The sequence below is a fragment of the Xenopus laevis genome, chromosome 4L (genome assembly GCF_017654675.1).
Source record: "Xenopus laevis strain J_2021 chromosome 4L, Xenopus_laevis_v10.1, whole genome shotgun sequence".
NCBI lineage: Eukaryota > Metazoa > Chordata > Amphibia > Anura > Pipidae > Xenopus > Xenopus laevis.
This window is the reverse complement of record NC_054377.1, coordinates 20,121,126-20,135,046: the sequence shown is the minus strand read 5'-3', so window position 1 is coordinate 20,135,046 and position 13,921 is coordinate 20,121,126. Positions and strand designations below refer to the sequence as shown.

General features: G+C 37.3%; 1 protein-coding gene across 1 annotated transcript in view; it reads right to left on the bottom strand.

Annotated features, from left to right (window-relative positions):
- Positions 1–1,088: 1,088 nt before the first annotated feature.
- The window catches only part of LOC108704984 (mucin-5AC-like), a 39,875-nt gene continuing 27,042 nt past the window's right edge, over positions 1,089–13,921 (bottom strand). Inside the window, exons 26-34 of the mRNA XM_041589597.1 lie at positions 9,340–12,195; positions 8,812–8,907; positions 8,113–8,153; positions 7,572–7,700; positions 5,212–6,345; positions 4,084–4,212; positions 3,936–3,990; positions 3,074–3,209; positions 1,089–1,556 (exon numbers count right to left, since the gene is read on the bottom strand). Of these exons, the coding sequence (XP_041445531.1) occupies positions 1,385–1,556; positions 3,074–3,209; positions 3,936–3,990; positions 4,084–4,212; positions 5,212–6,345; positions 7,572–7,700; positions 8,113–8,153; positions 8,812–8,907; positions 9,340–12,195 (4,748 nt within the window). The 3' untranslated portion in view covers positions 1,089–1,384. The remainder of the gene's footprint in view (positions 1,557–3,073; positions 3,210–3,935; positions 3,991–4,083; positions 4,213–5,211; positions 6,346–7,571; positions 7,701–8,112; positions 8,154–8,811; positions 8,908–9,339; positions 12,196–13,921) is intronic.

Sequence of the window (13,921 nt, the reverse complement as noted above, 5' to 3'; positions counted from 1 at the left end):
CCAGATATAGATATAGACTTGATTAATTGGGCTTAGAGCTGCTTATGTAAGATCTGTACAGGCACGGAAGACATATAGATAGAATAGATTTCAAAATTATCTGCATAGGTGGAAGACTAACGTTATTGTTTCCTCAAGAGAGAGCTTCTAAGGAAGAAAAATCTGGAGGGTCTAAGTGGTGTCTTGTTTTGGGATCTGTGCCCATGATGGATGCACCCTAGTTGTTTAAGAGAAAAGCTTTATTTAATTAAGGGGTTTTTGCAGTATTCTGACTATACTGCTTCTGCCATACCATGTAAAGTGTAAATGGCTAATGTAAATGCTGTGATTTAGGGGAACCTATTCCATGGAGCTTTTAACCATTCCCAAGTACAACTAGAAACTACTAGGAACTTTCCATGACACAAACTAGGGGGATAAGTATTGAGTTTGAAATTGAGCAACAGTAAATATTTTTCAGAAGACCCTCTTTTCAACTGGAACATGCAGCAGCTTCTGAATCAGCAGACCCCTTTGTTCTAGCCCATTGTTTCCACACAAAATTACACACTTCAAAAGCTCATAATACATACACTTTTGGGCACATTTACTTAGCTCGAGTGAAGGAATAGAAGAAAAAATACTTTGAATTTCAAATGTTTTTTTTGGCCACTTCGACCATCGACTACGACTTCAACTTCGAATCGAACGATTCAAACTAAAAATCGTTTGACTATTCGACCATTCGATAGTCAAAGTACCGTCTCTTTAAAAAAACTTCGTCCAACTACTTTGCCACCTAAAACCTACCGAACCTCAATGTTAGCCTATGGAGAAGGTCCCCATAGGCTTTCTAACAAATTTCTGATCGACGGAAAATCGTTCAATCGATGGATTAAAATCCTTTGAATCGTTCGATTTGAAGGATTTAATCGTTCTATCGAACGATTTTTCCTTCGATCGTTCGATCGCAGGAAATGCGGTAAATCCTTCGACTTCGATTTTCGAAGTCGAAGGATTTTACTTTGACCCATAGTAAATGTGCCCCTTTCTGTATACTAAACTCATTCACCCAACACCCCAAATAAACATTACATCACATATTTTAGTTATTTGCAATCTAAACTTTATTTATTTCAACATTTATAGAAGACAGTGTAATAAATTCTAGCTTACAGTCAAGATTCTAAGCAGCAAAGTCTGGTAAGGCTATTTTATATTGGAGTTTGTGCTTTATTACATGATTGGCACTTGCTAATGTTTTAAAATCACAACTAATAGAGAGGTATTGATTATGTGGACAATTATTTCAAAGTTGCAGTCGCTGCTCTTTTTGGAGAATCTTATTCTGCAGTGCATAAACTCTGCTGAAGCTTCCACAGACTGGTAATTCATTTAGTGAAATTTATACTTGGGGAGTACAAAATGCTCCAGCGCAACCGCAACTCAACACATCGGTGTATTCATATTTCTTATACGTTCCATCAGCACATAACAGTTCCACGTTCTTTGTTACAAGCTCCATCTCTTTGCAACATGAGCATATATGGTCAAAACTGTTGGATTGTACTGAATACCTGAATAAAAAAAAGAACTTTATGAGATATATTGAAGAAAAAAAACTATACACAGATCAATTACATGTCTTATATGAGCTCGTTAGTGAATTTTTGCAGGACCAAAAGTGTACTTGTCAAATCTATTTAATTTACATGTCAATGAAAAGTATTCATTTGTTTTGGTTATTTGTAAAATCAATTGCAATTTGAAAGCAGTTTTTGATCATCCATTTCTGTTTTCTGCTCTGGTTCCAGGTTGTGAACACTTTTAATTAGTATATATTATATATAATTACATTCTCTTTTGTAATGCACAAGCTCTTTTGGGGTGAACATCTCCTTTTAGTCCTTAAAGGGATTCTGATATGATTTTATGGTGTAGTTTTTATTTCTAAATTACACTGTTTACACTGCAAATAATTCACTCCATATATAATAAACCTGTATCTGTGAAACGACAAGGGGCAGATTTATCAAGGGTCAAATTGAAAATTTTCATTTAAATTTTTTATGGTCAAAACTGCAAATTCAACTAGGGAGTTATCCAAATTCTATTCCAGTTTTTTTTTAAAAAAACTCTCATTTGGTTTTGGAGATGTATCATACGCTGTCCCTGTAAGAATTCTGCCGAATTGCTGTTTAAGTCAATCGGAAAGGTCCAGGGATCAATTTGGAGATGTTTGCAGCCTTCTTGACATTGGAGAAAAAATTTGAATCAGGTTCGATCGAATTTGATTCGAGTTTTTGGGTTGTTTCAATCCATCCGAGTTGAAAACGTGATTTTATTAATCAATTTGGATTGGTCAATTTTGAATTTATGGGAGTTTATGGTAGTTTAAAAAAACGGACATGAATTCAAAATTCGACCCTTGATAAATGTGCCTACCCATGTTATTTATATAGAATAGGTGTGTAGGCCGCCATCAAAGGCCATTTTGCCTGATCTGATGCTTTCAGAAAGAGCCAGGACTTCACATAGAACTGCTTTCAGATACAATATTGTTTCTCCAACTCAATGTAACTGAAGGAGTCATAGGGGGACTTGGAATTTGCTATTGAGTACTAGTCTCATATGTACCGGGTAGCTATCTTCTTACATTCTCATTGCTTTTGCTGATAGGAAGAAATTTGAAGAGTGGTTGCTATCACTCCAACTTGCAGTACAGCAATAAACAATGACTGAGTGCACCTGGGAAACTAACAAAATGTGTAGCCCCATATCAGATTTAAAAATTAAATATAAAAAAATCTATTTGCCCTTTTGAAAAACAGATTTCAGTGCAGAAGTCTGCAGGAGCAGCACCATTAACAGAATCCCTTAAAAAAAATGATCATCAGTATACATTGCAGTGCTAAAACACAATTACAGCTTTGTTGTGAATAATTTGCTATTATTAATACAGTAACATGAAGTCCTTAAATATTTTAAATACACTCCCTGTTTCACAACATTTAGGCCAAGCAAAACAGGTCAAATTTGCCCATTATTGGTTACCACTATCAATGAATTACTGGCCACTGGATAAGTAACTTACATTGAAGATCCCATGCAGGGTCCACCACAGTAAGAGAGTTCTACCTCAAGTATACAATCGTCTTGTTCCAGGACTGTGACATTCTTACGTACACTGCAGTCTTCTACTATTGTTGGGGGTGGTGTTACTATGAATTCTAAAAGAAGAGAAATATAAGAAAGTTTTATTTGATGCATGAATATTATTTATCTTAGTGATTTATTTATTTGTTATCTTGAACCTTCTTGATCCCAATAGCAGAATTCTCATATGTATGTATATCCAGTATTTATAACTTTTTTTATATAGTGCTGCTAGGACATGCAGCGCTGTATGATTTTATAATGTAGAAATAAATGGTATCCGTATAAATATACAGTGATTAAGAAGAAGGATATCCCTGAAGAGATTAAAATCTTGAGTAGGTGTTTCCCAAATCTTTGGATCTTTGGAATATCTTGATTCTGAAAGTCACTGACATTTTTTTTCACTTTTTGGGGACATTTTGTAAAGTTGTCTAAGGGGAAATTCTGGGAGGAAAAACAATAAAATACATTGCTGGAAAAAAACATCGCTATGGAAAAAGATTGAGAATCTTCCCTTACTTTTCCCTCCAAGCGTTGATGCCATTTTATATCATATCTTGAATAGTGAATAAGTTGAACATGACCATAACTAGGAAATACGCATTGACTAGAACAGTTGCTTATTTATTAACTGGATTTAATGTTATACAGTATATAACACAGTAGCAATAGGAGTTTCTTTTTTTCTTTTTGCTTCTGGCTTTGTAATAAATTTTCAAATGTCACAAATGTCATAACTGGACATTATATCATCTCAATTGCTAAACTGTGGGGAGAGATGACTAAATCCTACTTACGTTTTTTAGGTGTGCATGTCCTACAGCAATTATCATCATCATATGTGAGAGTACTCTGAAACAACCAAGAAAAACACATTTATTTGCCCTACTCTTTTGTATGTAATGCATGTGCCATTTATATACAATAGTATGAATATCAACATACCATATCACATAGGGAGATATCCAATGGCTGACAAACCTTCTCCACCCTGGTGAGAACCGCCACACCATTTTCTTCTCTGCACTCGTAATAGGCGCAAGTGTTATTAGGAATGTGAAATATTTCGCCAATCTATAGAAAGAACAATTTTAAGAAAGCTGGTTCACCAAGCTAACATAAATGAAAAAAATATATTTTCTGATTTAAGAGTACCTATGTGTTAAATGGTTCATGGTAGCAATTAAGAATATAACATGCTAGAATAACTAAACAGGACAACAACACCACAGAAATAGAATGTTTGACTGGGCGTCTATTGGTGATATCACCATCATGGATCCATGATGTTCTTGTGTAATATGTGCATATGTGTAATTATATATATATGTGTGTAGTTATGCTCACTCCAGGAACTAGGACAGGAAATGAATGCATGAACATTTTAGTTTTTCATTATGATAAGGCTGTTATATCTCTATCTCTATTAGAAATTGGGAGGGAACAGACTATTGATTTGCACCTACTTGGAACCAAACATGCTTCCCAGTAGAATGCTATAATGATATATCATTGAACACAGTAAAGGAGATGAAGGGATGACTGCCCATGAACTAATATACCAGTCAAGAATGTTTTCTTGAGCCAGTACTTTAATCGTACCACATCACCTGCCAAAATCACTCTAGCACCTATGTATAAGGTATACAGACTATATCTAACATATTGGCAGTAAACCTCTGTTTTAGATGGAAATAGTATTTGTGGTGATTCCCTGGATGCCCCATCTCCGACATCCTACTTGTTATATTGGTTGGGAAACACAAAAGTAGTTTTTATTGGTCGACCACACAACATGTTTCGGGGATCAAGGGCCCTTTTCAAGTGTGTTTAACACTTGAAACAGGGCCCTTGATGCCCAAAACAAAATGCTGTGTGGACACACAATAAAAACTCATATCACAGTTATTCTGCTTTGCTGTATGTTTCCCAACCAATATAACAAAATAATATTTCTAACATATTCTGTTGTCAGGATGCAATATCATATTGACAGAATATCTGTCCTTATCTAACATAGTTAAAGAACTGTAATTCACAATTACATTACTCATAAACTGTGCAGCAGTTTACCTCTAGGTCTATTACTATGCTTCCAGTTCCTCCTGATGTTCCTGTGTCTCCAGAAGTTCCTGATCCTCCCATGCTGCCTGTGCCTCCTGAGCCTCCGGAGGTTCCTGTGTCTCCTGAGCCTCCAGTCATTCCTGAACCTCCTGTGCCCCCTGAGCCTCCTGTGCTTCCTGTGTCTCCTAAGCCTCCAGTCATTCCTGAACCTCCTGTGCCCCCTGAGCCTCCTGTGCTTCCTGTGTCTCCTGAGCCTCCAGTCATTCCTGAACCTCCTGCACTTCCTGTGTCTCCTGAGCCTCCAATTACTCCTGTACCTCCTGAATCTCCTGTATTTCCTGAGGCATCAATGCTTCCTGTGTCTCCTGAGGCACCTGCACTTCCTGTGACTCCTAAACCTCCTGCACTTCCTGTGTCTCCTGCACTTCCTGTAACTCCTGAGCTTCCTGAGTCTCCTGAGACACCTGCACTTCCTGTGACTCCTGAACTTCCAGCACTTCCTGAGTATCCTGATGTTCCTGTGCTTCCTGAGCCTCCTGAGGTCCCTGTGCTTCCAGAGTCTCCTGATGTTCCTGTGCTTCCTGAGCCTCCTAAGGTCCCTGTGCTTCCAGAGTCTCCTGATGTTCCTGTGCTTCCTGAGCCCCCTGAGGTCCCTGTGCTTCCAGAGTCTCCTGATGTTCCTGTGCTTCCTGAGCCTCCTGAGGTCCCTGTCCTTCCTGAGCCTCCTGAGGTGTCTGTGCTTCCTGAGCCGTCTGAGGTTCCTGTGCTTCCTGAGCCTCCTGAGGTTCCTGTGCTTCCTGAGCCTCCTGAGGTTCCTGTGCTTCCTGAGCCTCCTGAGGTTTCTGTGCTTCCTGAGCCTCCTGAGGTCCCTGTGCTTCCTGAGCCTCCTGAGGACCCTGTGCTTCCTGAGCCTCCTGAGGTTCCTGTGCTTCCAGAGCCTCCTGTGCTTTCTGAGCCTCCTGAGGTTCCTGTGCTTCCTGAGCCTCCTGTGCCTCCAGAGCTTCCAGAACCTCCAGTGCCTCCTGTATTTCCAGTGCCTCCTGTGTTTCCATATGTATCATAATTTACCATCATGGTACATTTTAACGGAGTACGTACACATTCTCCACAGCACTCTCCTGCCTTCATCTTGTATTCATAACCCTAATGAGAAAATTTTTCAAAATGTGTAATTTGTTATAAAATATTAAACCTGACAAAGTAATATTGCAAATTAGATGTTCTATTCTTCAATATATAATGAAACTTTATATATGGCTTCTAGAACACATTCTGGAAGAAGGAATTTTCCACTGGCTTCTAGAATACATTCTGGAAGAAGGAATTTTCCACTGAGCTATACAGTTCTGGTCATAATTTGCTTAAATATCACAAATAGCTGCACTAAAACTGGCCAAGGAGATATTATAAATCTCTATTTTAGGTACAGGTTCGAAGTTGAACAACATATCATACTTTTAGACAGAATGTTTAATTATGTTTAATAATATTTAGTGATGAGCGAAATGCATGCATAAAAAATGTGTTGCCAGTTTACTTCAATGCATTTCACTGTGCACATTTCTGGCAACGCAAAACGGGCCAGATTTGCCCATCACTATATTAATAATATAAATTATGAAAAAAGATAAGCCTCTAAAACCTTTACATATAATTTGGTCTTATGGAATAAAGTGAAAATGCCTTTGTATTTACATAAGTGTATATCATGGGACTTTTAGGGGTATATTTATTATCCTGTATAGAACGAAATTCAGATCCAGAAAAAAGCTGTAAAAACCTGTGTAAAATATTGCATAGTGTGTGCAATTTTACCCATGTGAACACCAAGTTTACTGTCGTTATTTTACATTGCTTCTGGCTGAAGTCACTCTAAGAAAAAAATGCATAATGCATACTTTAACAATGCATACTTTTTACGTCACTTTTTACACGTTTACACGTTGAAGGCTGGCGATATGTAATGTATTATCCTGCTATTTTTTACACAGCATAATCAATATGCCCCTTAGAGTCTTCACAGCTAAAGCCAACATTCATTTTTTTCCAGATTATGTAATTTTTCTGGATTATGCTCAAATTTTGATATGGAAATTAGGGTACAGATTCTGTTTGTTAGTTGGGAAAATCATTTATGGAGGATTCAGTATTGACACAAGTCCAAAAATGATGAACTTTGTGTATTCAAACCTAGTCAATACAATTGTTATACTTCAGCAATAACAATTTATCCAAAAAGGCTAAACAACTTCTATTGATTAATTTATGAATTAAGTAGAAAAATTTGAGAAATATGAGTATTTTGTTAAAGCTGAGCAAAGCTAAATTAAAAATTACTATGTACTGTAAAATTAAGAGGGGAAACTTACTGTACTACAGGTTGTGTCACACACAGTTGGTTTGCACTTTACTAGGTAGAATTCTGATCTTGAGTCCATTTCTTGAGAACATTCACATGTCTGACAAGAATCTGCAGGTTGTGGGATATCTGATCCAACCTAAAAAAAAAGTGCAATATTTTTCTAAATCTACATTTTTCTAAATCTAAATCTTCATCTAAAAATATAAAATATGTAATTCTCCTTCAAAATGAAGGTATAGTGTTTTTTCATATTCTGCTTTTAATTAATTTTAGTGTATACGCATTTTATTTCTCAGTTAGAACATTAATAGGAACTGGCATTGGTGGTGAAATTCTCAATAATTCAGTATTGTAATACAGTACAAACTTATATTCGCATGTAGAACGAGGGCTGCCCACTCATCATTTGTTGGAGAACCCCATCTACCAGATCCCTTTAAATTTAATTTATAACTATTGTATTTCAAAAGCAACTGCTGTCTGATAATAATTTTAACAAGGTAAACACCATTATGTGGACATGTTTGAGCAATAGCCACAAACTTTACCTGGTACGTTTCTGTTCCATACACACAGACTGCATCAGGCACTGTTGATTGAAAAAATAATAATAATAATAAAATTGATGACCAGCTGTAAAAGTATTGATGGATTCACTAATTATAGCTATGACTAGCAATGGTCAAATACCTTTGGCAGACACTGATTTATGGCGAAAGATATTTCCAGATATTTAAATTGTTGCTTACCCTTTTGTGTATTGTATAACTGTATTACAATTCTCAAATGCTACCTTCAATATTGCTATTTAGAGTGAATAGATCATTACATTCCTTGCTATCCAAGTCAAGATTCAAAAACATGCCTCTCCTGTTGCATGTAAACCAACCTATTATCCTGTTCCTAATGCTTACAAAGTATATAAACCAATCAGAACCTTAACCTATCACTAAAGAGTTGAAAATATATAAAATAATGGTGCTCTTCCCCATATTTTTAGCACCTTTTGTGGAAATTCAAAAACTGTTTTGCACTGTTTTAAAGAAACTTCACAGATTGTTTTGTAGACTTTTGAAAACTTTACCCATTTCCGCAAAAATGTTTCTTATGAAATAATAACATGTTTCTAACAAATGTCTAAAACAGTAGAAATGAACAGGTACAAATATATTATCTGAATTTTAGTGTGTAGCTCAGCCTAAATAAATAGAATACATATAATATATACAGTAGTTTTACACACTTACCGCATGTAACATTAGGACAGGAGGGAATATGTGATTTCACAGCAGCCACACGGTAGCCTATTGAGCAGTTGGGCATAAAGCACTGACATTCGCTTGCTTTGGAGGAAAAAAAATGCTTGTTTACCAACCATTTAAATAATATGGTACATCAAATACTACAGTATATTTTGTTATCCTTTTTTTTCCAAAGAGATTCTCTAAGTTCAACCAGATGTAGAAAGTGTAGCTTCAGAAAGTGATCCAGCATTTCTATCAGTGCCTAAGATACTGTATATCATCCCATACGCCATGTGTCAGTTAATGGAAGCTTATTTGTGGCAACTAATCTGTAAAATTGTAATGTTTTAATTTTCACTGGCCTATATACTCCAAAAATACTGGCCTATATACCCCAAAAATACAGGTTCTAACTATAAAAACTAGATGAGAATTGCCACTGAGTTTAGTAGGATTATGTTCTCTATAGAAATATTGTAATGAATCTTAACAGTTTTTATGATCATAAAAAGTATTTAAATCTAAACTCACGTGTACTCTCGGGTACTGGAATGGATGTAAAAGATGGAGGAGCTGATATGGTAGAGAAAATGTGTCTTGAATCGGGTGTAGATGAGTGTGTGCCACTTGACCCAGGTGTAGATAACACAGAACTTGATTTTGAGCTTAACACATCAGGTGGAGATGATACACTGGTAGATAAATCTATTCTTGAATTAGGTGTAGAGGATACTGAGCTTGATACTGTTGAGTGTGCATCCCCTGATCCAGGTGTTGATGACACAGAACTTGATTTGGAGCTTGACACATCAGGTGGAGATGACACACTGGTAGATAAATCCTTTCTTGAATCAGGTGTAGCGGATACTGAGCTTGATACTGTTGAGTGTGTGTCACCTGATCCAGGTGTAGATGATCCAAAACTTGATTTGGAGCTTGACACATCAGGTGGAGATGATACACTGGTAGATAGATCTATTCTTGAATTAGGTGTAGAGGATACTGAGCTTGATACTGTTGAGTGTGCATCACCTGATCCTGGTGTTGATGACACAGAACTTGATTTGGAGCTTGACACATCAGGTGGAGATGACACACTGGTAGATAAATCCTTTCTTAAATCAGGTGTAGCAGATACTGAACTTGATATTGTTGAGCGTGTGTCACCTGATCCAGGAGTAGATGATCCAAAACTTGATTTGGAGCTTGACACATCAGGTGGAGATGACACACTGGTAGATAAATCCTTTCTTGAATCAGGTGTAGCGGATACTGAGCTTGATACTGTTGAGTGTGTGTCACCTGATCCAGGTGTAGATGATCCAAAACTTGATTTGGAGCTTGACACATCAGGTGGAGATGATACACTGGTAGATAGATCTATTCTTGAATTAGGTGTAGAGGATACTGAGCTTGATACTGTTGAGTGTGCATCACCTGATCCAGGTGTTGAGGACACAGAACTTGATTTGGAGCTTGACACATCAGGTGGAGATGACACACTGGTAGATAAATCCTTTCTTGAATCAGGTGTAGCAGATACTGAACTTGATACTGTTGAGTGTGTGTCATCTGATCCAGGTGTAGATGATCCAAAACTTGATTTGGAGCTTGACACATCAGGTGGAGATGACACACTGGTAGATAAATCTTTTCTTGAATCAGGTGTAGCGGATACTGAGCTTGATACTGTTGAGTGTGTGTCACCTGATCCAGGTGTAGATGATCCAAAACTTGATTTGGAGCTTGACATATCAGGTGGAGATGATACACTGGTAGATAGATCTATTCTTGAATAAGGTGTAGAGGACACTGAGCTTGATACTGTTGAGTGTGTGTCACCTGATCCAGGTGTAGATGATCCAAAACTTGATTTGGAGCTTGACACATCAGGTGGAGATGATACACTGGTAGATAGATCTATTCTTGAATTAGGTGTAGAGGACACTGAGCTTGATACTGTTGAGTGTGTGTCACCTGATCCAGGTGTAGATGATCCAAAACTTGATTTGGAGCTTGACACATCAGGTGGAGATGATACACTGGTAGATAGATCTATTCTTGAATTAGGTGTAGACGATACTGAGCTTGATACTGTTGAGTGTGTGTCACCTGATCCAGGTGTAGATGATCCAAAACTTGATTTTGAGCTTGACACATCAGGTGGAGATGATACACTGGTAGATAGATCTATTCTTGAATTAGGTGTAGAGGATACTGAGCTTGATGCTGTTGAGTGTGCATCACCTGATCCAGGTGTTGAGGACACAGAACTTGATTTGGAGCTTGACACATCAGGTGGAGATGACACACTGGTAGATAAATCCTTTCTTGAATCAGGTGTAGCAGATACTGAACTTGATACTGTTGAGCGTGTGTCACCTGATCCAGGTGTAGATGATCCAAAACTTGATTTGGAGCTTGACACATCAGGTGGAGATGACACACTGGTAGATAAATCTTTTCTTGAATCAGGTGTAGCGGATACTGAGCTTGATACTGTTGAGTGTGTGTCACCTGATCCAGGTGTAGATGATCCAAAACTTGATTTGGAGCTTGACACATCAGGTGGAGATGATACACTGGTAGATAGATCTATTCTTGAATTAGGTGTAGAGGACACTGAGCTTGATACTGTTGAGTGTGTGTCACCTGATCCAGGTGTAGATGATCCAAAACTTGATTTTGAGCTTGACACATCAGGTGGAGATGACACACTGGTAGAGAGATCTTTTCTTGAATCAGGTGTAGAGGATACTGAGCTTGATACTGTTGAGTGTGCATCACCTGATCCAGGTGTCGATGACAAAGAACTTGATTTGGAGCTTGACACATCAGGTGGAGATGAAACACTGGTAGATAGATCTTTTCTTGAATCAGGTGTAGCGGATACTGAGCTTGATACTGTTGAGTGTGTGTCATCTGTTCCAGGTGAAGATGATCCAAAACTTGATTTGGAGCTTGACACATCAGGTGGAAGTGAAACACTGGTAGACATATCTTTTCTTGAATTAGGTGTAGATGATGTTGAAAGTGTTATTTTTGTGGAGTGTATATCACTTCCAGGTGTAGATGATACACCTGTACCTGGTGTGGCGTAGCTTGACCCTATTCTAGTTGATACTGTTGAAGATGATTCTTGATTTGATGTAACTGTTGATGATTTTGAGTCTGATGGTGGAGTGTGTGATTCAGTTGGAATCCACATAATACAAGTTGTAGTTGGTGTGGGACCTGCAGTTGTTGTTGAGGTCTCTGTTGTGCTGACAGTTGTGCTAACAGTTGTAGTGGTACAATTTCCAATGTATCTTTGTGCTTGGCAGGTATCATTACATAATGCATAATATTCACAGCCAGCTTTGTCAATGATTGTATAGAGACGTTCACCTATATCACAAGTTTAAAAAAAAGTAAAAATGTGTCAATTTCAGTATTTTCTATTGATAATAATATGCATCTGGCAATGCTAATTTACTGTAACCTCTTTATCTGCTCAATAAGTGCCTTCCAAGACTAGTATCAATAGAACATAGGTCACACTGGACTCTTACTTAGAATATGCCTTCACTAAGTGGAAGAGGAAGGTAAGTGCTCTGCAATTATGCCTTTCAAACTGCTATACAGAAAAATATAAAATATAAATTAATATAAAATAAGGGTACCAGGTTTATATTCTCATCCACATGGATTACTCGCAGTACAGTTTCTCTGAGGGGAGTGTTAAAGGCAACATCAAATGTATAAGTGTATATAGGCTTGTCCTTCTTCTAAGGACAGAATTCTTACCTGCAACACCCTGTAGTCCCTGATCCTGATCACCTAAAGGAATTGTCTATCCTGAGTTCATATCCACTGGTATCCTTAAACTACAGTCAATATCTCCTGGTATAGATACCTCCAATCTGCCACACCTACATTGGCAATCAAGACTGGTCTATCTAACTAAACTGACTTACACTCCTATAGTGTACTGGTATGGGAGCTACACCTGCCACTATCTAATATCGTATTCATGGGGTCATGCTCCCCAACTTCACAAAAGGCTCTTGGGGGGTTTCCTTTAATGGGGTCTAAGCCCCAGACTCCCAGCAACATTCACCCTATTCCTTAGGTGGAAGCCAAAGAGGAAGTGCCACTTTTCTCCCAGTATTATATCAAAGTGTAATAGGAAGTGGCCGTCATACCTCTGTACCAATGACATATATATATATATATATACTGTATGCAAATTAAATAAATAGATACAGAGCCTTTTGCCTAGCAATTAAGGGAACTGATCCAATAAGGATAAAAGGCATAGAGAATATTAACCCTATGGGTGCCTACGCTAATCATGAGAGAGAGATTAATATCTAGTACAGACAAGTAGATTTATTACATTAAAATGCACAATAAAAGAAGACAACTATTTAAAATAACAAAAGCAAGTGGAAAGGACATTCTGTCTGTAACATAAATGATTGAGCACAGAATTTGTATAAAAAGTAACTTGTTATTTTGGCAAATGTTGACTTACCATAAATTCCAGAGCCAATCACTAGCTGAAAAGGGTGCAACCTGTTTTCAGACAAGTTCTAATGCCTAACATTTTGTTTACATTTAATATCAATATGTCCTTTTATAAGTCATAACATAACCTGTTTAAAAGTTGCTTATCTCTACTACACTGAGGATATAACAAATTTCTTATGTACTCACCTTCTCTATTGAGTGGGGTTTCCATACATCTTGCCTTGATAAGGGCATTTCCTAAAGGGAACTCATGAATATATGGGGTGTTTCAGTTTGAAGCATGTCTGGCTTATATATGTACTATGGTTCCTCCTCACATTTTGTTAAATGCACATATGCCAGAGAAACTAATGAATACTGATAAATTCTTATTTTGGGAACCACTATATATTTTCCAGGTTAAATGTTTATAATGCCTATATTAACATAGAATCTCTTTATACTATTTTTCCCTAATATGGAGAATACCATTTATGGGCATTCAATGGTAGACTTAAGACAGTTTATTGGTACCTTTTGACAAGCCGGCATTCAGACATTAAAGGGCAATTTACATTAAAAATGAGAGTTCAAAGTTCAAAAATAGGACACAATCATACAG